The sequence below is a fragment of the Myotis nattereri genome (assembly GCF_964212035.1).
Source record: "Myotis nattereri genome assembly, chromosome: 15".
Taxonomy (NCBI): domain Eukaryota; kingdom Metazoa; phylum Chordata; class Mammalia; order Chiroptera; family Vespertilionidae; genus Myotis; species Myotis nattereri.
The window spans coordinates 6,437,033-6,457,417 of NC_138090.1; the positions used below are offsets into that span (position 1 = coordinate 6,437,033).

At 52.6% G+C, this 20,385-nt stretch overlaps 2 protein-coding genes across 2 annotated transcripts; both read left to right on the forward strand.

Annotated features, from left to right (window-relative positions):
* Positions 1–2,717: 2,717 nt before the first annotated feature.
* On the forward strand, positions 2,718–7,044 carry MT4 (metallothionein 4). The gene is made up of 3 exons (XM_081108057.1): positions 2,718–4,338; positions 6,279–6,344; positions 6,798–7,044. The coding sequence occupies exons 1-3, from the start codon at positions 4,119–4,121 to the stop codon at positions 6,887–6,889; spliced, it is 378 nt and encodes a 125-aa protein (XP_080964183.1). The 5' UTR covers positions 2,718–4,118; the 3' UTR covers positions 6,890–7,044.
* A 4,212-nt stretch (positions 7,045–11,256) lies between these two features.
* MT3 (metallothionein 3) lies at positions 11,257–14,254 on the forward strand. Its single transcript, XM_081106654.1, has 3 exons — positions 11,257–11,725; positions 11,971–12,042; positions 14,004–14,254. Exons 1-3 carry the CDS (start codon positions 11,635–11,637, stop codon positions 14,111–14,113), a joined length of 273 nt encoding a protein of 90 aa, XP_080962780.1. The 5' UTR covers positions 11,257–11,634; the 3' UTR covers positions 14,114–14,254.
* The last annotated feature ends 6,131 nt before the right edge of the window (positions 14,255–20,385 follow it).

Genomic DNA, 20,385 nt, shown 5'->3' on the forward strand with positions numbered 1-20,385 from the left:
GCCCAGGGCTCTGAGCGTGCACCCCACAGGCCCTGAGGGAGCCAGAGTGCCCTAGACTGGGAGGGAGGGGGGAGGGAGGGCCGAGACTAGGGAGAGGCAAGTGAGGCACCTAGGGCTCAACACGTAGACAGGTCCCCACTCCCAGGGTCCTTCGGGTGCTGCCCTGCACCCGTGCGTCCTCACAGAAGCCAGCTGCTTCCTCCTTCTCCGACAGCTGTGGGCACGCTCATCGCCTCTGCTGGGCATCAAGCTCCTGAGACCCAGGCCCTGCGTCTGGTTCACTTACCCCACGCAGAGGGCTGACCTGAAGCCTAGCACACAGGCAGCCCTGAATATGTTGCTGAATGATTGATGAAAGGGGAGAGAGACAGAGAGAGTAAGGGGGGCAGGGCAGAGAAAGAAGGAAAAAAGGTGAACTTGCGCCTCCTTCCCCCCCTCCAAAGCCCTAACCTGGGCTGCCAGCCAACCTGGGCCAGCCGCTGGCTGCTGGGGGCAAGGAGCGCGGGCCGTTGCCGCTGCAGCCTTACTCATCGTCCCGGGGCGTGCGCAAAGCTGCCAGGCGGAGGTCTCACTTGCGCCCTGGGTGCTGGATGACAGCGGTGGGGCTGGAGTCCCTTTAATTAACCGGCAGCCGCCAGCCCTGGAGAGTCTGTGAAGCCACCGGCTGCACAGGTGACTGATGGGCTCCGCAAAGTGGCTCTTCATTTAGCCGTGGCCTGCTTTTCACAGCCCGCCCGCCCCTGGGAGCCTGGGGGGTCCTTCGCCAGGGCTCCTGAGTGGGATTGGACGTCAGAAACGCAGAATCGTGTGTGTGTGTGTGTGTGTGTGTGTGTGTGTGTGTGTATTTAGGGTGCGGGGTGGGGGTGGGGGGGTGCTTTCTTAGAGCTATTCTGAGAAAGAACAACCCCAACCTCCCTGGCATGTCTCTCTCTCTCTCTCTCTCTCTCTCTCTCTCTCTCTCTCTCTCTGTCATTCTCATGTGTACACACACAGACATACATGGTTACCTTAGCTGATGGGACCCATCTCTAGAAAAATATATGTAAAGGAAATGTGAAAAGCTTTACAGCTTATCAAAACCCACAGCAGCTCCTCTTGATGGTAAGATTGTTGAAACTCCTTCAGCACAGCTGTCAGAACTGGGACCACAAAGAGGCAAGCACCCCCTTAGCCCAGCGGGGGAGGAGTGAATAGTGCATGGGAAAGGCGGAGGGGGGGAGGGCTGCCCCTGCTCTTCTCAACCAGCCTCTCACCCCAAAGCCCAACCCACCAGGGTCTGGGGGTCTGTGCCCGCTATGCTCTTACAGGCCGGGCCATGGACAGATTTGAGACAAAGAAGATTTGTTGTCTTTTGTGTTCTTTATGGCTTCTTACTTCTCCTCTGAGCTTTCCGCCCTAGTATCTCCTGTCTGCTCACAATCATCTCCCGTCTAAAGATGAGCCCGGCTGGCGAGGCTCAGTCATTGAACATCGACCCAGAAACCAAGAGGTGACGGTTCAATTCCCCATCAGGGCACATGCCCGGTTTCAGGCTCCATCCCCAGTGTGGGGCATGCAGGAGGCAGCCAACCAATGATTCTCTCTCATCATTGATGTTTCTATCTCTTTCTCCATCCCCCTTCCTTTCTGAAATCATTAAAAAAATATATATTTTTTTAAAATAAAGATGACAAACTGATGTTTACAGAGGTGGCTAAGTGTTGGGGCTGAGCTCCAGGCATATCTAACTCCATATCAAGCTGCCTCTCAACCTATCCCTCCGCTATAAACACGAAGTCTTAATAAAATCTATTCCTCGAGCAATTGTGTATTAAACACCTAATCTTTTTCAGTTTCTCTTAATCCTCACCACAAACTCTAGGAGTGGGCCCAGGTATCTCCATTCTATGGTTGAAGTTCACAGCAATAAAGAAACTTGTCTGGCCCTAGCTGGTTTGGCTCAGTGAATAGAGCGTCGGCCTGGGGACTGAAGGGCCCCGGGTTCGATTCCGATCAAGGGCACATGCCCAGGTTGTGGGCTCGATCCCCAGTAGGGGGCGTGCAGGAGGCAGCTGATCAATGAGTCCCTCTCATTATTGATGTTTCTATCTCTCTCCCTCTCCCTTTCTCTCTGAAATATTAAAAAAAAAAACAAAAAAAAAACTTGTCTGAGATTGTCCAGCAGCAGATGGAGGAGCCAGGATTAGAACCCTGTGCGAAGAACCGCAGCCCATGATCCTCACTGTGCTCTCTCTTGCTAGAGTGTGAAAGGCTGATGAGACACCCACGGTCCATGTGAGGACAGCTAGCCCATGGCTCACACTCTGGGTGTTAATGGATGGTGGGAGGCAGGAACATGCAAATCATACCTCAGTGAGATACATTGCACTTCTTTACACTTACCAGATGGGCAAACATTTCAAAGTCTGACCATAGGAAGTATTGGAGGAGGAGATAGGGGAATGGCGACTCTCAGAAATTGCTAAATTAGGATAGGATCTTTGGAGAGCACTTGTTTCCCTACACCCTCGCCATCCTCCTTCTAAGGATGAGTGAGCCTTGTACACTCAGGTACATGACATGAACAGGGATATTCCTTGCAACAGTTTTATAATAAAGACAATGTGGCATAAGGGTCCAAGTCAAGGGCAGACACAGGGGGCCGCTTAGGAAATGAGTGCTGAATCTGCGTGGGAGATGATGCTGGCTCAAACCAGGGGCAATGGAGGCAGCAGACTATGGGAGGGCCTGGTTGGAGCTGCGGCCGGGAGCAGGAGCTCGGTTCAGGATATGTCACGTGTGAGATGCTGTTTGGCATCCGTGTGGAACCTGGATCTGGAGTTCAAAAGAGAGGCCACCTGGAGGGGTACATTGGGAACCCCAGCGCACAGACAACATTTAAAGCCTTGCGCCTGCTAATTTTTTATTTCTTATAAATAAAGGAGTCGAAGTAAATATGACGGCGTTGACATCTATTAATTGTGGGTGGCAGACAGGGTGGTGTTTGTAACACTGTTCTCGGTGCTTTGAGTATGTTTGAACTTTTTAATAATAAAGTAACTGAATGCCACAGGCTCCAAACTGCCAAACAGTTCTGTCAGGAGTGCCTTACACCTAAAGCGTGGATGCTGCAATGGCCGAGGAGCCAGGTCCAAATGCCCCTGCCGCCACTATGCCCAGGGACGGGGGATCGACTGTCTCCCTCTGTTTCCCCATTTGAACAACAAGGGCCTGGCCCATGGCTTCTCAGGGTTCCTCTAATGCTGACCATGCAGGATCCAAGGGTCCCTGCCTGCTCTGATTTGTCCACCCACCTCTCGCGCCTAGCCTTACGGAGGCGGCCACAAAACCCCCATGAGAGGGCTCTGTAGGTGGAAGGTCAACTTTGCCTCCAAACATGGAAACCGCAGCAAGGGGAGTCGGGGCCCCGTGGCCCCTAGAACCGGGGACCCAGAAAAGAATTAGGTGGAGCTTAGAAGCAGGGACCCCAGAGATGACAACTCTCCCCAATATTTACTGCTGATGAATGCACCCTGCCCAGGACCACAGGGCTGGCCCATGAGCCTGAAACGTACAGATGGGTGGATGGCTGCCAAGTTGTAATAGGCACAGGTAATGATAATAGTAATAATACTAATAATATTTATGTGCCAGGTTCTGAACTGAGTCCTTCATAGGCATTCTCTCATTTAAGCCACACAACGGGGCCAGGGCTGCAGGGCTCTCCTTTTCATTAGCTTGACTGCAGATGAATAAACTGAGTCAGACAGGGTGCGGGCTCCAGGTGGCACATGCCCCTGACTTTTGGCCTTCTCACCCGTGGGGACTGGGAGTCACATCCAGAAGAAGGCCCGAGTGGGCCCTTCTAAAGCCCAGAACTAGGACCCAGGCTCTCCTGCCCAACCAGGGGAGCCAGAAGACGACCCTGAGCCAGGGCGGGAGCAGCCCCTGTGAAGGAGGAAGCAGAAAGGGCAGGTAATAGGATGCACAGGACAGGGACACTGGGTGGATGTAGCTGCCAACCTGAGCCCCCAGGTGCCATTGAGCCTGAGCCTGAGCCTGGATCCCTGACACCTTGGCAGGTGGGCGTGTGGGAGGGGGGCAGTCACCCACATCCCCAGTGATAAAAAGCCACCTGGATGACTGTACTGCTCTCCCCTGTGGTGTCTGGCTCAGCCGCATGCAAAGCGCAAAGCGTCTGGCCCCAGGGGGAGGTGGGGCGAACCTACACCAGCAGCTACTGGGCTATAAATAGCAGCCTCCAGCGGCTGCTCACTCACCTCCTTTCTCCATCACAGACACACCCGAGCCCCTCGGACACCTGGACCATGGACCCTGGGGAGTGCTCCTGCTTGTCTGGTGAGTAAGGATGCCCACCCTGGCCTGGCTGGCGTGGCTCAGTGGTTGAGCATCGACCTATGAACCAGGAGGTCACGGTTCGATTCCCGGTCAGGGCACATGCCCAGGGTTGCAGGCTCGGTCCCCAGTGAGGGGCGTGCAGGAGGCAGCCGATCCATGATTCTCTCTCATCACTGATGTTTCTCTCTCTTCTCTCTTCCTCTCTGAAATCAATACAAATAGACATTTTTTAAAAGGATGCCCACCCTTGGGCTTTGGGACTGTGCCCCAGCTTCCCCCAGGGAGGCTGCAGAGCCTGCAGGTGTCTGGTTCAGGCCTCCTTCCTGCAGGTAGGAGCCGCCATTGGTGTTTGTTTCAGACTGGGGACCTCTGGGGCAGCCCCCACCGTCTGTTGGCTACCAGCCTCATTTGCTAGAATTGATAGCCTGGCTCTGGAATGACTGTGGGGGGGACCTAGCAGCAGGCCCCTAGGGCAGCCACCAGGACCGGGGAAGAGCTCCAGCCCAGATCCTGGAAACCTGGTTCTGGCCCGTGGCTGCAATCCTTTCTGACTCTTAGTATCTCCTGGTCTCAGTTTCCTCGACGGTTCCTGTGGGAACTTGGACTTGGTGGAGATGGCCGAGCACAGGGGTCCTCAAACTTTTAAACAGGGGGCCAGTTCACTGTCCCTCAGACCGTTGGAGGGCCGGACTATAGTTTAAAAAAAAAAACTATGAACAAATTCCTATGCACACTGCACATGTCTTATTTTGAAGTAAAAAAACAAAACGGGAACAAATACAGTATTTGTATTTGCATGTGGCCCGCGGGCCGGAGTTTGAGGACCCCTGGGCCCTAGCGGCTTGGTGGAGATGGCCTAGCCCAGTGGTTCTCAAACTGGATTCTACAGTAGAATCACCTGTGTTGCTTTTTTAAAATACTGACTCCCACCGGGTCTGCGTGGCTCAGTGATTGACTGTCAACCCATGAACCAGGAGGTCACAGTTCGATTCCTGGTCAGGGCACCTGCTCTAGTTCAGTGGTCGGCAAACTGCAGCTCACGAGCCACACGCGGCTCTTTGGCCCCTCGAGCGTGGCTCTTCCACAAAATACCACGTGTGGGCGCGCACATACAGTGCGATTGAAACTTTATGGCACATGCGCAGAAGTCGGTATTTTGTTCAAGAGCCACACTCAAGGGGCCAAAGAGCCGCGTGTGGCTCGCGAGCCGCAGTTTGCCGACCACTGCCCTAGTTGCATGCTCAATCCCCAGTAGGGGGCATGCAGGAGGCAGTCAATCAATGATTCTCTCTTATCATTGCTGTTTCTATCTGTCTCTCCCTCTTCCTTCCTCTCTGAAATCAATACAAATATATTTTTAAAAAATAAAAATAAAAATACTGCCTCAGGGGTTTGGCTCAGTGGATAGAGCATCAGCCTGTGGACTGAAGGATCCCAGGTTCGATTCAGGTCAAGGGCTGTGGGCTCAATCCCGGGTAGGGGGTGTGCAGGAGACAGCCGATCAATGATATTCTCTCATCATTGATGTTTCTCTCCCTCTCTCTCTCTCTCTCTCTCTCTCTCTCTCTCTCTCTCTCTCCCCCTCCCTCCCTCTCCCTTCCTCTCTGAAATCAATAAAAATATTTAAAATATATATACTGACTCCCTTTCCCCACCCAGATCTTTGAATCAGAACATCTCAAAGGTTGGTCCCAGGAGTCTGCATATTAACGACGATCCTGGGGGTCACTGAGCAGCCACCGGGGTTTCCGGGTGTGAACTGGGCCTGGGAACCACTGGGTGGTCCTCGCCGCTTGGAATGGTGCTCGGCAGCATCTTCCCCTCTTGCCCATCACGGCCCAGCGACGACCTGGAGACCCTGCCACGGGGGCGCTCTGCAGCGCACCCTGTGTGCCCCGTCCGCCTTGGTCCTCACGTTTGTGCTCTGTCCTATCTTCCAGGAGGAATATGCATCTGTGGAGACAACTGCAAATGCACAACCTGCAACTGTAAAACATGTCGAAAAAGTGAGTCCGGCGACTGGGGCACCGAGGGCCAGGCGCTAGGAAACTCTGCTCCCTCCATCCGCAACCCCCAGCCATGGTGGGAGGGAGGGGGTCTGGGTGCCTTTTGCCCATTTGGGAGGGCTGCCGGGCGGTTCCAGCCTGCCCAGCGGAGATGGGGAAGGAGCACGGGCCTGGAGTCAGCAGCTCTGGGGTTGGGTCCCGGATCAGCCACTGTCCAATACCCTTGGGCAAACCCTGGCCCCACTCTGGGCCTCTGATGGACTCCGCATGGCCTCTGAGATGCCTTCCAGCTCTAACATCCCACAGTGTCCGGTCCCAGGGTTTGGGGACTGCGGATTGAAGCCCATGGCAGGCTCTTCTTTCCCCACTTCCTCTGAGCGCTGGGAGGGGAGGTGGTAAGAGAGCAAGCAGTGTGGACCGCAAGCTGATCTGTCCATCTCCCGACCCTTCCAGGCTGCTGCTCCTGCTGCCCCCCGGGCTGTGCCAAGTGTGCCCAGGGCTGCATCTGCAAAGGAGGCTCCAGCAAGTGCAGCTGCTGCCCCTGAAGGGCACCCGGCGTGCTGGGGTGCGGCCTGGGAAGCGTCTGTACAGTGCGTTAGTGGAGAGGTTGAGATGAGTGTGCTTTTTATATATTTGCCCGACGAGGTGTTGGTGACATTCATGTAAAGTGTTGGAGCAATAAAGTTTCCATTCATGGTTGTCTGGTGGTCAGAGCACTGTTTGAGCCTCACTCAGAAGGACCCAGAAGGGCCAACTCCATTGCAGATACGGCGGTTGCCTGCCTGCATCCCTTCTGCCCAGGTTGCTAACAGCAGGCTCCTGCAACTCTGCCTGGGGGCTTTCTCCTGCTGCCTGGGCCTTTTTTAAAAAATATGTTTTGATTGATTTTGAGAGAGAGAGAGAGAGGAAGAGAGAGGGTTAGAGAGGTAGAAACATCAAGGAGAGAGAAACATCATCAGCCCAGCTGCACATGGGTCAGTGCTGGAGCGTCACCTGTGAGCCAGGAGGTCAAGGTTCAATTTCGGGTCAGGGCACATGCCCAGGTTGTAGGTTTGAACCCCAGTGCGGGGTGTGCAGGAGGCAGCCAATCAATGGTTCTCTCTCATCATTGATGTTTCTCTCTATATATATTTTTTACTCTCTCCCTTCATCTCTGAAAGCAATAAAAAAATATTATTTTAAAACACACACACACACAAAAAAACATCATCAATTGGCTGCCTCCTGCACACCCCACACTGGGGATTGAGCCCACCACTCAGGCATGTTCCCTGACCCGGAATCAAACCGTGACCTCTTGGTTCCTGGGTCACCGCTCAACCCCTGAGCCACACTGGCTGGGTTGCCTGAGCTTTCTTGCCACAAGCACAGAGTAGGCTGGGAGGACTGGGCAGTCAAGGCCACTGGGAATAGCCCTTAACCAATGCCAAATAGTAGTTAGGAGGTAAAATAGATACCCCATGTCTTTACCCTTACAGTGGGACAGATCTGAGACCTGGTCCGCACCATCCCCCAGGAATCCTGGCTTCTGCAGCTCCTTCATCTTCTGCTGCCCCAGCCTGATTTCCCAATAACACAAAACACAATCCCTCATTGACCTCCCTCTAGGTCTTGATCTGAGCTGTGCCTTTCTCTGCTCCCATTCACCCATAAATGTGATTTGACCCAGTCTGGTATTCCAGAAAAATGTTAAAGTCTGATTCACTGGTGTACTTGTCCAAGTCATCTTTCCTCACACTGTTATATAAAATGTCTTGGGGCCGAGATACCAAAGAAAAAGGCTAACAACTCCATCATTATATGAAGAGCTTAGGAAGGGAACTTATACACATACGAGGCTCATCTGGGGACAGCAAGACGACATGGATGCCGCCTGCACCATGTGGCAGGCGTTAAGGGGTTTTGCAGGACAGGGCGGGATGAGTAGGGGTACTGGGGTGTGACCCACCCCGGATAATAGGGCAAAAACTTACCCACTTGCCTAAGGAAGGGCAATGGCCTGTTCCAGGAACCAGCAGCCTGGGGCACAGGGAAGGGGGGTGGGATTTGTGGGAAGCAATCTTCTTTCTGCTGGGATCTAACTGGATCTAGTCTAAGGGTCCGGCAGTCTCTGCTCCACAAACTCCAATCCTCAGCTCGTTTATTAGTTTTTCTCTCTTCTCTCCTTGTCTTTTTAAAGTTTCTTTTGATCGATTTTCAGGAGGAAGGAGAGGTAAATGCATGTTTTCAGTCTACCATCTTGTAGGCTTTTTACTGGTATAATTGCTCATCTTTGCAACAACCCTACAGAATGGGGATTGCTACCTCCATTCTACAGGTGGGGAAGCTGAGGCTCGGAGAAGACCCCCAACTCGGGCAGGACTAGCTGAGAGGGAAGCTTGAAGACCATGTGGGAAGGCGGGGGAAGGGGTGGAGCTGAAGTGGAAAGCAAGCAGACGGGTTACAAGCGACCTTAAGCAGAGGAGACACGAAGGAAACAGATTGTAGGTTTACAAAGGAGAGCTTTCCCACGGCAGAGCTTCCTGGAGCCGGCAGGTGCTGTGTCAGGAGGCTGACACGTCATGGATCGTGTTCCCGTGCTGCCTAAGGAAGACAATGGAGACCTCGGCGGGGCTGTGACAGACTCTGCACCTGCTCAGGATATATTCCAACTTGGATGGAGACCAGAGGAGGGCTTGGTGGGAAAGGAATGGAGGCCCGGTCCCAAGACAAGAAGGGAAGTTCCTCGTGTGGGCTGCAGGGGGCGCTCCAGGCACACAGGGAGCTGAGGCAGGACTAGCTGGGCCCTTGGGAACGGTACAAGGGTGGAGAGGGGTGTTCACGCTTCACGCTGGCTGGCTTTGGGACCCAGACATCCCAGAAAGGACTTAGACCCTCAGGTACAAATGCTCGGAGGATAAATCAAAGCCAGCTCTCCAAGAGACGATTGCGCTTTAGTTGTAAAGGCCTTCACAAAGTGTAAACGACCACCCAGATTCACGGGGCATACCACTTTTAAAATACTTTGGCACCTGGCTGGTGTGGCTCAATGGTTGAGTGTAGACCTATGACCCAGGAGGTCATGGTCCAATTCCCGGTCAGGGCACATGCCCAGGCTTCGGGCTCGATCCCCAGTGTGGGATGTGCAGGAGGCAGCTGATCAATGATTCTCTCTTATCATTGATGTTCCCATCTCTCTCCTCCTCTCCCTTCCTCTCTGAAATCAATACAAATATTTTTAAAACATAAAAGAATTTGGCAATGTAATCAATGGACCACAAAAACATTTGTTCCCATTTTACCCAATCGTTTCACTACTGGAAATCTGTTTTAGGGAACTCACCACAAATTCAATGGGGGGAAAGCCTCACTCACTCACTCACAGGGGGGTGCACTTCAGTACTATTTATAATTGTGAAAAACTGGAAACAACCTCATGTCTAAGGCTATGAAATTGTTCAAGTAAGCTGTGGCCTGTGCACAGGATGGGACATGACACGGCCACTAAAAATGCACAGGAAATGATTTTGGTTAAATCTTAAATTATAGGCTATGAATTAATTATGCAGTCATTTTTTTTTTTCAGAAGAAAGGCCACATAGAATACAAAATGTGAAAATGAAATATACTAAAATCTTGACAGTGGCTGAGTTCAAATCACAGATATTTTTCTTTCTATTTTTCAGAATTTTCCAAAATTTACTGACATGGCCTTTATTAAAATAAATACTGTTTGAAAAGAAAAAAGTATGTATATTTTGAGACACAAATTCTACTTTAAAGAATGTTGTTGTCTCCAAAGGGAAAAATCATGGACGTAGCCCTAGCCAGTTTGGCTGAGTGGATAGAGCATCCGCCTGCAGACTGAAGAGTCCCAGGTTCAATTCCGGTCAAGGGCACATGCCCCAGTTGTAGGCTTGACCCCCCCAGTGGGGGGCATGTAGGAGACAGTCAATCAATGATTCTCTCTCATCATTGCTGTTTCTATCTCCCTCTCCCTTCCTTTCTGAAATCAATAAAGATATATTTTTTAAAAATCATAGAAGTGAAATTAATTTCAGGGACAGAAATTTACAATCTATTGATAAATATGGGAAAAGTCATTTATAAATCAGTGTACTGTAGGCTTCTAATTTTATATTTGAAAGGATTATATCTGCACATATTTAATTCTCCAAAAATTTATACAATAAAGGGAGAACAAAGGGGAGGAGGGTATTTTAGAAGGATGTTATGGTTTTCAGACCCCTCAAGATCCTGGCTACCCTAGGGTGTAGGGGGGTGTATTAGGGTTCTCCAGAGAAACAGAACCAGTATATATATATATATATATATATATATATATATATATATATAATGTATATATATATATAATGTATATATATATATGGATCTTGATATGACATATATGTACATATATATCCATATACATATACATCTATGTACATATGTGTGTGTGTATATATATATACATATATATATATATGGTGGGGCAAAAGTGGGTTTACAGCTGTTCATATGGAAAACAATACAATCATTAATAAATAATAATACAAGAATAAACTTTTGCATAGTCACAGCTGTAACGCTACTTTTGCCCGCCCCGTACATACATTAGCATAGGTTATGCGTTTATGACAGGAGTTGGCTCACATGCTGTGGAGGCTGAGGCCCACAGTCTCCCACCTGGACGCCGGAGAACCAGGGCAGCGGGTGGTGCATTCAGGCCGTTAGAAACCTGAGAACCGGGAGCTGCCAACGTCTCTGGGCAGGACAGGGATGTCTGGGCTCAGGCAAGGCCAATCGCCCTCCTGCCTTTCTCCATCCAGGCCCTCAGCAGCCTGGCTGCTGCCCACCCACACTGGTGCGAGCAAGCTTCACTCAGACTAACAATTCAAATGCTAATCCCTTCCGGACACAGCCTCACAGACACACTCTGAAGTGAGGCTTTCCCCGCTGTCTGGGCCTCCCTCGGCCCAGGGGGGTTGACATGTAAATTACCCATCACCGTGGGGCGTGGACGGGGAGACTGCTCTCCCGGCTCTGAAGCCTGGGTCTCAAGGACGCGTCCCCGCCCTGCACACCGAGGCGTGCACCCGGGTGGGGGGTGCCCTCCCCTGGGCACACAGTGGGAAGTGAGGTGGCTGCCCGCCAAGCGGGGAGTTGGGGAGCACGGTGGGGGAGGGGGACTGCTGCCGCAATGCACGCTTTCCTGGGAGCGCAGATGGAGAGGGGGCGCCGAGCGCGCGCGCCCCGGGCTGTGCTTGCGCGCCCCCGCCTGGGGCTATAAAAGCCTCATCACCTGCGGCCAATGAGCCTCCAGTGGTCGGGAGAAGCCAATTCACCCTCTCCAGCGCCATCTCCGCTCGACATGGACCCTGAGACCTGCCCCTGTCCGACTGGTGAGCCCCCCCTCTCCCCCTCCCCCATGCTGCGGCACAGTGCGCCCCCGCACTCCCAAAGAATCCCATGTCCTCTGGCTCCCGACAAGGACTTTTGGGGGAAGGGACCCTTATTTCCCACTTTAAACCTCCTGAAGGGTGGGTATACCCCAAAGGGCACTGAGATTCGGCACCCCGCCTCCTCCCTTTAGGACGAGTTTTCCCACTTGAACCATTCCTGCGGCTTCTCCCCTCTCCCCGTCTAGGAGGGTCCTGCACCTGCGCTGGCGCCGACTCCTGCAAGTGCGAGGGATGCAAATGCACCTCCTGCAAGAAAAGTGAGTGTGGGACCCCCTCTGCCCCTGCCTGCTCTGCTCCCCCTGCCTGTCCAGCCACATGGAGGGACCCCGGGGCCCCCCCTACTATATTGCTTCTGACTCTTTCCGGGACAGACGTCCTGGGGAGGCCTGAAGATACAATCGGCCTGGCCCCACCCCCAGTGATTCATCCAGCAGGCCTGGGGCAAGACGTTTTGGAAATTCCCAGAAGATTCCAATAGGAAGCTGGAACTGAGGACTGTTATCCTGGTGCACCTCCCCCCTTTCTCTCCCCCCTTAAAACCTCCAGTGCCTGGGGGAGCCATTAGTGAGTTTGGGGGTTGTCATGGACTTCCCATCCCCCTCAGGCCTTGTGGATTCCCCTTAATGTGACCTCCCCAGGTCTCCCCAGACGCAGCAGCTGTGTAATGTGCAGGGGGAGTAGGAGGTGGGAGGAGGCCTCTCTTTTCCAGGGGGTGTAAGACTAGATGACCCCGTGGGTCCCCTGGCCCCCCCACACCTGCACCCTCTGTGCTCCTCCTAGGGCGTCCTCCAAGCGTCTTTTCAAGGCCATGTGCCCTGTGATGCTTTTTCTGTCAGGCCCCGCTCTCCCCCTCCCCCAGCCGGGGCCTGACCCTGCCATCCCGGACGCCCCTGTGTGACCAGAAAGGGGACTGGGCCTCAGGCCAGCTGGTAGCGCCTGGGTTTCTTACTTCGTGTGTTAAGGCTGGGGACAGTGGAACCAGGAAGGGCGTAGGGGAGCAGTAGCAACAGGAGGGAGCCCCAGGGGGCGGCGTTGGCTCCCTAGAAACGTTCCGGGGAAGAAGTGAGCCCAGGCGGCCGCTGTCAGCTCACTGGACGGTGGGAGGAGAGGGCCTTGGGGACAGGTTCAGGGGGTTTAGTCCAGGAGGAGCTGCCACGGCCCCTGGCTCCCCTGGTTACAGGCCCATGGGGACCCTTAGAGTTTAGCAGAAAGAAAATTCACTCTATAGAGAACAACATAGACTGATGAAAAGGGACAGACCCAAAGACTGAGAAACAGTGATCAGGCTATCAATCCCCAGAAGGAAAGTAGGGGAGGGCAGGGGTAAGGGGAAGAGATCAACCGAAGGACTTGTATACATGTATATAAGCCAAACCAATGGACATGGACAACGGGGGGATGGGAGCATGAGTTTGTGTGTGGGGGGGAGGTTGGGGGTTAATGGGGGGGATGAGGACACATTTGTAATACCTTAACTAATAATAATAATAAAAAAAAGAAATAAAATGATGCATATTGCAAGAAAAAAAAAAAAAAAGAAAATTCACTCAAAAGGGAGGTCCGAGTGAATGTGCCCAAGGAGGGGCAGACTGGCTTCTTTGTCTTGATGGGTTTCATCTGGTCTCTGAGGTAGGGATTCTAGGGGAGTTCTCAGGGACTATCTCCATAGACCATTCCTCAGCTTTTCTAGATGGTGGTGTCCACGGATTGGTCAGCACCAGGGCAGGGGGGTCAATAGACATTGCCACCTGGTTTTGCTGCTTTTCGGGGCCTGGAGCTGAAATATAGCCGAGGCCTAGATGTTATCTCTGGGGAGGAAAGGTCAGGCCGGGACCAAACCGCAGGATCAGCTCGAGGCTGGGGGAGGGAAGGCTCCCCGGGCAGCGAGGCCTGGCATTAGTTTTGCTCCTTGCTGGGCACCCAGGGCTTTCCGCCCTGGTGACCTGTGTGTGGCTGTAAATTGCTCGGCTAGTCTGTTCAGCCATTTGTCTCAGGTCTCAGCTCCAGTTGCCAAGGAATTTTCCTAGCTTCCTCCTATCCTGCCTCACCATCACTTACCTGAGGGGCTGGGGGCTGGGTACCCCTCTCCCACAGGCAGCGCAGCATGCAGCTGACACACCATAGACGCTGAGTCAGACCAGGTGTGAGACTAGATAGGGGACAACAGCCAGCCTCCTGGCACCTCTCCTTCTACCCCCTCCCCCTGTTTTACCCGCAGGCTGCTGCTCCTGCTGCCCGCCTGAGTGCGAAAAATGCACCAAGGATTGTGTGTGCAAAGGCGGAGAGGGGCCGGAGGCCGAGGCTCAGAAGTGCAGCTGCTGCGATTGAGATGAGGACCTGCCCCTCCAGGAAACACGTGTAAATAGTGCTGAGTGGCCCAGTGCCACCTTCCCTGCGGGGGGGAGAAGGGGGGCTTGGCTGTGTGTCCCCCACTCCTGCAAGTGACAATAAAGCCTATGAATGGCATAAGCCAAGGACTGGTCTCTTCTTACAGGGGGAGGATGGGGGGGGGCAGCGTGCCTAATCCGAGGTGCCCAGCTGAAAAGTGAAACCCTGAGACTTGGCACCTGTTCTGTTTGGGGCTGAGATGGAGTCGGAGCACCTCCCCTCCCCAGATGGCCCTGATCCTCCTGCTAAGTCAGGGTCAACTCTGGGGAAAGGGGAGATCAGACCCATCGAGGTTTGTTTCAGCCCCTCTTCATCTGTAGCGTGGGGCTGGGGGAAGTTAAAACCAGCCCCCAGCTCCCAAAGCCTGTCATTTCTGGAATTTTCTAGTTGTTACAAAGCTGCCAGTTTTCAGAGGCATTAAGGGGGGTCCAGGAGGCTCCGGGCCGGTCTTGGCAAACTCAGCTGCGTTTCCAAGGTCACGGCCCTAAAGAGCCCGTCTCCCTGAAACTGAGTGTTGGGGTCCTTTTCAAAGCGTCTCCCATGGCACTTTGTCTCCGCGCCCCCTTTCTTCTTGGGGAAGTGGGGCAATAAGAGCTTTTATCCGAGGTCCAGGCCTTGGTGAAAGACAACACCCACCTCCGCCTGGGCGGGCTGAGGAGGGAGAAACCGGATCGGAGAGAAAGGCTGTCCGGGAGGAAGACACAGCACTGTGAACACGCCCTCCAAGTGAGTTTTGATGGTCCATTCAGAAGCCCACCGGGATGTATTTTTAATAGGCTACGTGGAGAAAAAAGAAGAGTGCGAGAAAAGCCACGCCGGCTCTGTAAAGAAACGACAAAAAAGGCTGGTCGTTGGCGAGCCCTGCTTGTGCTGCAGGAAGTGGTGTTGGCTCAGTAGGACAAAGGGTGTCCAGAAACAGACGCCTGGGCAGCTGGAAGAAGGCACAGGTGATCAAGTCAGTGGCCAAAGGGCTCACTAGTCAGGGAAACGTGTTGGGATGGTTGGCTACCGATTTGCATGTCATATGTGAACAAAAATAAAACACAAAGCTATCGCCCTGGCTGATAGCCGGTGCTCAGCGGTTACAGCGCCGGCCCTCGAACCGAAGGGTGGAGGGTTCATTCTGGTCAAGGGCACGTGCCTGGGTTGCAGGTTCCCCGCCCCAGTTGGGGTACGTACAATTGATGTGGCTCTCTCACATCGATGTTTCTCTCTCTCCTCTCTCCCTCCCACTCTCTCTAAAATCAATGGAAAAAAATATCCTCCAGTGAGGATTAAAAAAAAAAAAATTCAAAGCTATAAAAGAATTTGGAAGAGGAAAACAGGAGACTCTTTATTCCTTTGGGGTAGAGATGATTCTGCTACATAAGACACATACAAGAAGAGACTGATGAACTTGAGATTGCCTTGAACTCCTTCCCCGTAAGTACAGTACCTTACTGGATCCTTAAACTCTAGAAGAATGGTATGACTACTATAACGGTTTTATACATGGGGCACTAGGGCCTAGGGTCATTTGCATGAGTTCTGTTAAAAAATAAACCAAGGCTTCATAAGAATGCTAAGTTTACTTGAGCAGAAGTCCATTTGAATTGGGAAGCATCCAATCTGACAGAAAGGAGCTTCAGGGAGCTGCGCAAGAGGAAGGACGGTTACAGGCGAAGGGAGCAGGAATGAGGAAGTTGTAACAGGCAAAACAAAATGGGGTGATTCTTGCCATTTACTTTCCCGGGGGGGGGGGGGGGGGACGGCAGGAATCACTCAGGCAGATTACCTAACCGGTGGGGTCAGGTGGCTCCTGACAGACTGGTTGAAGCTCATTCAGCCTTTGAATGAGCGATCTTTTCCGTCTTTCCGTGGGATTCTGAGCAGGCAAGGGGACACACATCTCCACCAAGTCTGCCATCTCAACGTGACCCTCCAACCTGCCTCATTGCAAGAGTATTTATGGATGCTGGACACCGAGGACAGATGAAAAGCAATGGTCTCTGGCCCAGCCGGTGTGGCTCAGTGATTGAGCATTCACCCCTGAACCAGGAGGTCATGGTTGGAGTCCTGATTAGAGCACATGCCTGGTTTCGGGCTCCATCCCCAGTAGGGAGCCTACAGGAAGCAGCTGATCAATGATTCTCTCTCATCATTGATGTTTCTATCTCTCTTTCCCTCTCTCTGAAATCAATTTTAAAAAAAGAAAAGAAAAGGTCTCTGTCCTTCACACAGCTCATGAACCTGTGGGAGGATGAAACCACCGCAGAGCAGCCAGAGTGAAATGCTTGATACTTTAGTGCTGGAAGACTTCTAGACCATGGCTCACAGGCTCTCTGTTTTAAAGATGGGAGACGGAGGCCCAGGGATGGAGGGGACACATAAAAGCTCTGGTAGCTTTAAGAAGGAAGAAACCGCCGTAACCGGTTTGGCTCAGTGGATAGAGCGTCGGCCTGCAGACTGAAAGGTCCCAGGTTCGATTCCGGTCAAGGGCATGTACCTGGGTTGCGGGCACATCCCCAGTGGGAGATGTGTAGGAGGCGGCTGGTCGATGTTTCTCTCTCATCGATGTTTCGGACTCTCTATCCCTCTCCCTTCCTCTCTGCAAAAAATCAATAAAATATATTTTTTTAAAAAAGAAGGAAGAAACCCTACCAGATTGGAGGGTCAGGAGGAGGCGCGTAAAATGGGCTTGGGGCCCTGGCCAGTGTGGCAAAGTGGTAGAGTGTCGCCCGTGGACCAAAGGGTTGCGTAACGGGTCCACTTCCCAGTCAAGGGCAGGTACCTGGGTTGCAGGTGTGTTCCCCTGCTCTAGTCAGGGCACTTGTGGGAAGCAACCAATCGATTTCTCTCTCACATTGATGTTTCTCTCCTTCTCCCCCTCCCCTTCCCTCTCCTTCCTTCCCCTTTCTCTAAAGCAGCGGTTCTCAACCTGTGGGTCGCGACCCCTTCACAGGGGTCGCCTAAGACCATCGGAAAACACATGTATAATTACATATTGTTTTCGTGATGAATCACGATGCTTTCATTATGTTCAATTTTGTGACAATGAAATTGGGGGTCACCACAACATGAGGAACTGTATTAAAGGGTCGCGGCATTAGGAAGGTTGAGAATAGAGTCTGAAGGGATATTTATTCAACGGAAAAAATATCCTTCGGTGAGGAACTATAAACAGCCACCCCAGCAGTAAAAGGAGGGTGAAAAATCACCTCCTTCATTCCAGATGGCATCCTTCTATTAATGCAGGCTGGGCTCAATCACTGCTTCACACTGAAGAGTCACATCAGATCTGCAGGGGGGTGTTTTTTCCCCTCCAGTGCTGCTTGGCTTCGTCTCCCTCCCCGCTTCCATGTCAGGGATGCAGACATCAGACAGTTTTCCCTCTCCACGTCTGTCCCAAGCACAGTGAGGCTTTCAGGGGCGTGGAGATGAGCAAGACGAGGCCCGGGACCCCCTTCACCTTTGTTGATTGGTCACCCCTTGCCTTCCAGAGTCAAAATGATTCAAGGGAGACAGCTGAGACTGGAAGCAAGTTTTTCTCCTAGCATGGATGGCCCAAATCAGGGCTAGATTAATACTTTGGGGGCCAAAACAAGCCCAATTGTCTCTTCACACAGTTGGAGTGTTTCCACTGGGTGGACAAATAGGCATCTGATTTACTAGAAAGCAGAAATGTTGCCTATAATGTGTGTGTACATGTATCAACAACACAACCGGCCCACTGCCCAAGAGCAGCCCTGCAATGCGCTCAGGCCACAGGGCTGCCGGACTGTGAGGTTTCCAGAAGCTTGGCTCTCAAATCAGAGAACCATTGCATGTGACCCTCAAATTCTGGTACAATCTGACCATTTCACAGACGAGTATACTGAGGTGAACCGCATCCAGCACGGCCAGGGGTGAACCTGAGGAGGGGCGGTGAAGGATTAAAGAAGACAGACAAGAGAATACAGTTGGGACCAGGTGGACCACTGCCTGGATGAGGAAACAGTGACCCAGCCTGTAAGCCGAAGCTTTATTTTATAGTCAGATCACACAAAGCAAAGCAAGGGGAGTGATCAACATGTTTACCATGTTATTTCGAGTTTCAAATCTATTTTGCTCCTCAAGCCTTATTTTGGCAGCACTTGCTGCACCTCCCACAGCCCATGAGCTACCTAGGAAGGAACTAGGGAGGACTATAAGATCAAGCTTCATCATTCCAGGAGGGCTCTGCCCTCCAAGCTGGGACTTGTTTGTGGTCCTGCCACCGGTCAGTCCGAGGCTTGGCCCTATAGCCGCTCCTTACACTGAGGCTTAGAGGGGCCCTGGCATATAACTGGCCCCAGGTCATCCAGCCGAGTGACCGTTAGAATCTAGTCCCTCTGACAGGCCAACTCTCCCTCCCTGCCTGGCTTCTGTTGTTGTTGTTAATCCTCACCCGAGGATACGTTTCCAGTAATTTTTATTTTATTTTATTTTTTAAAAATATATGTTATTGATTTTTTACAGAGAGGAAGGGAGAGAGATAGAGAGTTAGAAACATCGATGAGAGAGAAACATCGATCAGCCGCCTCCTGCACATCTTCTACTGGGGATGTGCCCGCAACCCAGGTACATGCCCTTGCCCGGAATCGAACCCGGGACCTTTCAGTCTGCAGGCCGACGCTCTATCCACTGAGCCAAACCGGTTTCGGCTCCATTGATTTTTAGAGAGAGTGAAAGAGAGGGGGAGAGATGGAGAGAGAAACATCAATGTGAGAGAGATACATTGGTTGGTTGCCTCCCGCACGTGCCCCGATCAGGGGGCTGCAACCGAGGCACGTGCCCTTAACCGGAATCAGACCCGGGACCCTTCACTCTGCAGGTCAGTGCTCTATCCACTGACAAGGGCCCTGCTTGGTCTTTTCATCTGAGTTAGCACACAGGTCCCAGAGAGGTGGAAAATGGTTTTACTTACATTTTGCAATCGGCCCTAAACAAGGTGAAGGCTGGGAAGGGAGGAGCCATCGAGGCGATGACCCCCAATACTTTACTTGACAAATATTTATGACGCGCACCCTGCGCCCAGGGCTGGAGACACATGGCAGGGGCAACGAATGCTCTTGGAGTTTTCAACGGCAGCCTGGGCTAGGGAAGGGCACCGATACACCCGCATGTATTACAGACACGGGAAGTTCCAGGGAAAAGAAGGACAGGGTGTCTTCCAGCACGCAGCACGGGCACCCTGCTGCAGCATGGGGCTCGGATGGCTCCCGGAGGAAGTGAGGTTTGAGCTGAGCTGTGAAGACATCGCCACAGGGTCTGACGGTAAACACTGCCAGGACAGCCTGTTCTCTGCCGCCTCCTCACTGCACGCCCCGCCGCAGCCGCCAGCAGCCCCTAGGCCTGCCAGGGACCTTCCAGGAACCCGTTTCCCAACTCTGACGACACATTCTGGGCATTCGGAGGTTGCTGATCCAGAGAGGAATCCAGGCCACCTGGCCTCTCTTCCTCCCCGCATCCCCTGGGGAAGAAAGCTCTGTGGGGTTTTTCCCTTCCACGTGTTCCAGAACGCGCCAACTTGCCAGCCAACTGCCTCCTCTGCTCCTCCCTCCCCTGCCCGGCAAGGCCTCACCCTCCTCGGGTCCCTGACCCACTTCCTCCCAGGCTGCACTGGTCTCCTCCTCTCTGCTCCCCCGGCCCCAGAGGGTGCCTTCCAGCCCGGCCATGACCCTGCTGTCACTTTTCCCTGGGCCCCGTGGGGACACTGCCCCCCCTGCCCATGAGTGTCCGGAGCACAAGGCTTGTGGCTTCTTGGCTTCTATGCTCCTCTGTGGCTGAGTGATGCCTACCCTTAGAAAGCCTTCAGCATCGGCTGGGCTCTCTGGTTCAAATCACCAGGTTCTGCACTCCCTAGCTCTGTGACCCTGGGCAAGTTACTTAACCTCCATTTCCTCCTCTTTATTTATTTTTTAAAATATATTTTTATTGATTTCAGGGAGGAAGGGAGAGGGAGAGAGAGATAGAAACATCAGTGATGGCCCTAGCTGGTTTGGCTCAGTGGGTAGAACGTCGGCCTGCGGACTGAAGAATCCTGGGTTCGATTACGGTCAAGGGCACATGTCCGGGTTGCGAGCAGGATCCCCATTAGGGGGTGTGCAGAAGGCAGCTGATCATTGATGCTTCCATCTCTCTCTCTCTCTCCCTTCCTCTCTGAAATCAATAAAAAAAATATATTTTTTTAAAAAAAGAAAAGAAATATCAAT

Coding starts and splice junctions, on each gene's coding strand:
- MT4 (XM_081108057.1), top strand. CDS start 4,119: ATGACTGTACTGCTCTCCCCTGTGGTGTCTGGCTCAGCCGCATGCAAA. Junction 4,339..6,278: donor GGAGTGCTCCTGCTTGTCTG/GTGAGTAAGGAT, acceptor CCTATCTTCCAG/GAGGAATATGCATCTGTGGA. Junction 6,345..6,797: donor CTGTAAAACATGTCGAAAAA/GTGAGTCCGGCG, acceptor CGACCCTTCCAG/GCTGCTGCTCCTGCTGCCCC.
- MT3 (XM_081106654.1), top strand. CDS start 11,635: ATGAGCCTCCAGTGGTCGGGAGAAGCCAATTCACCCTCTCCAGCGCCA. Junction 11,726..11,970: donor GACCTGCCCCTGTCCGACTG/GTGAGCCCCCCC, acceptor CTCCCCGTCTAG/GAGGGTCCTGCACCTGCGCT. Junction 12,043..14,003: donor ATGCACCTCCTGCAAGAAAA/GTGAGTGTGGGA, acceptor TTTTACCCGCAG/GCTGCTGCTCCTGCTGCCCG.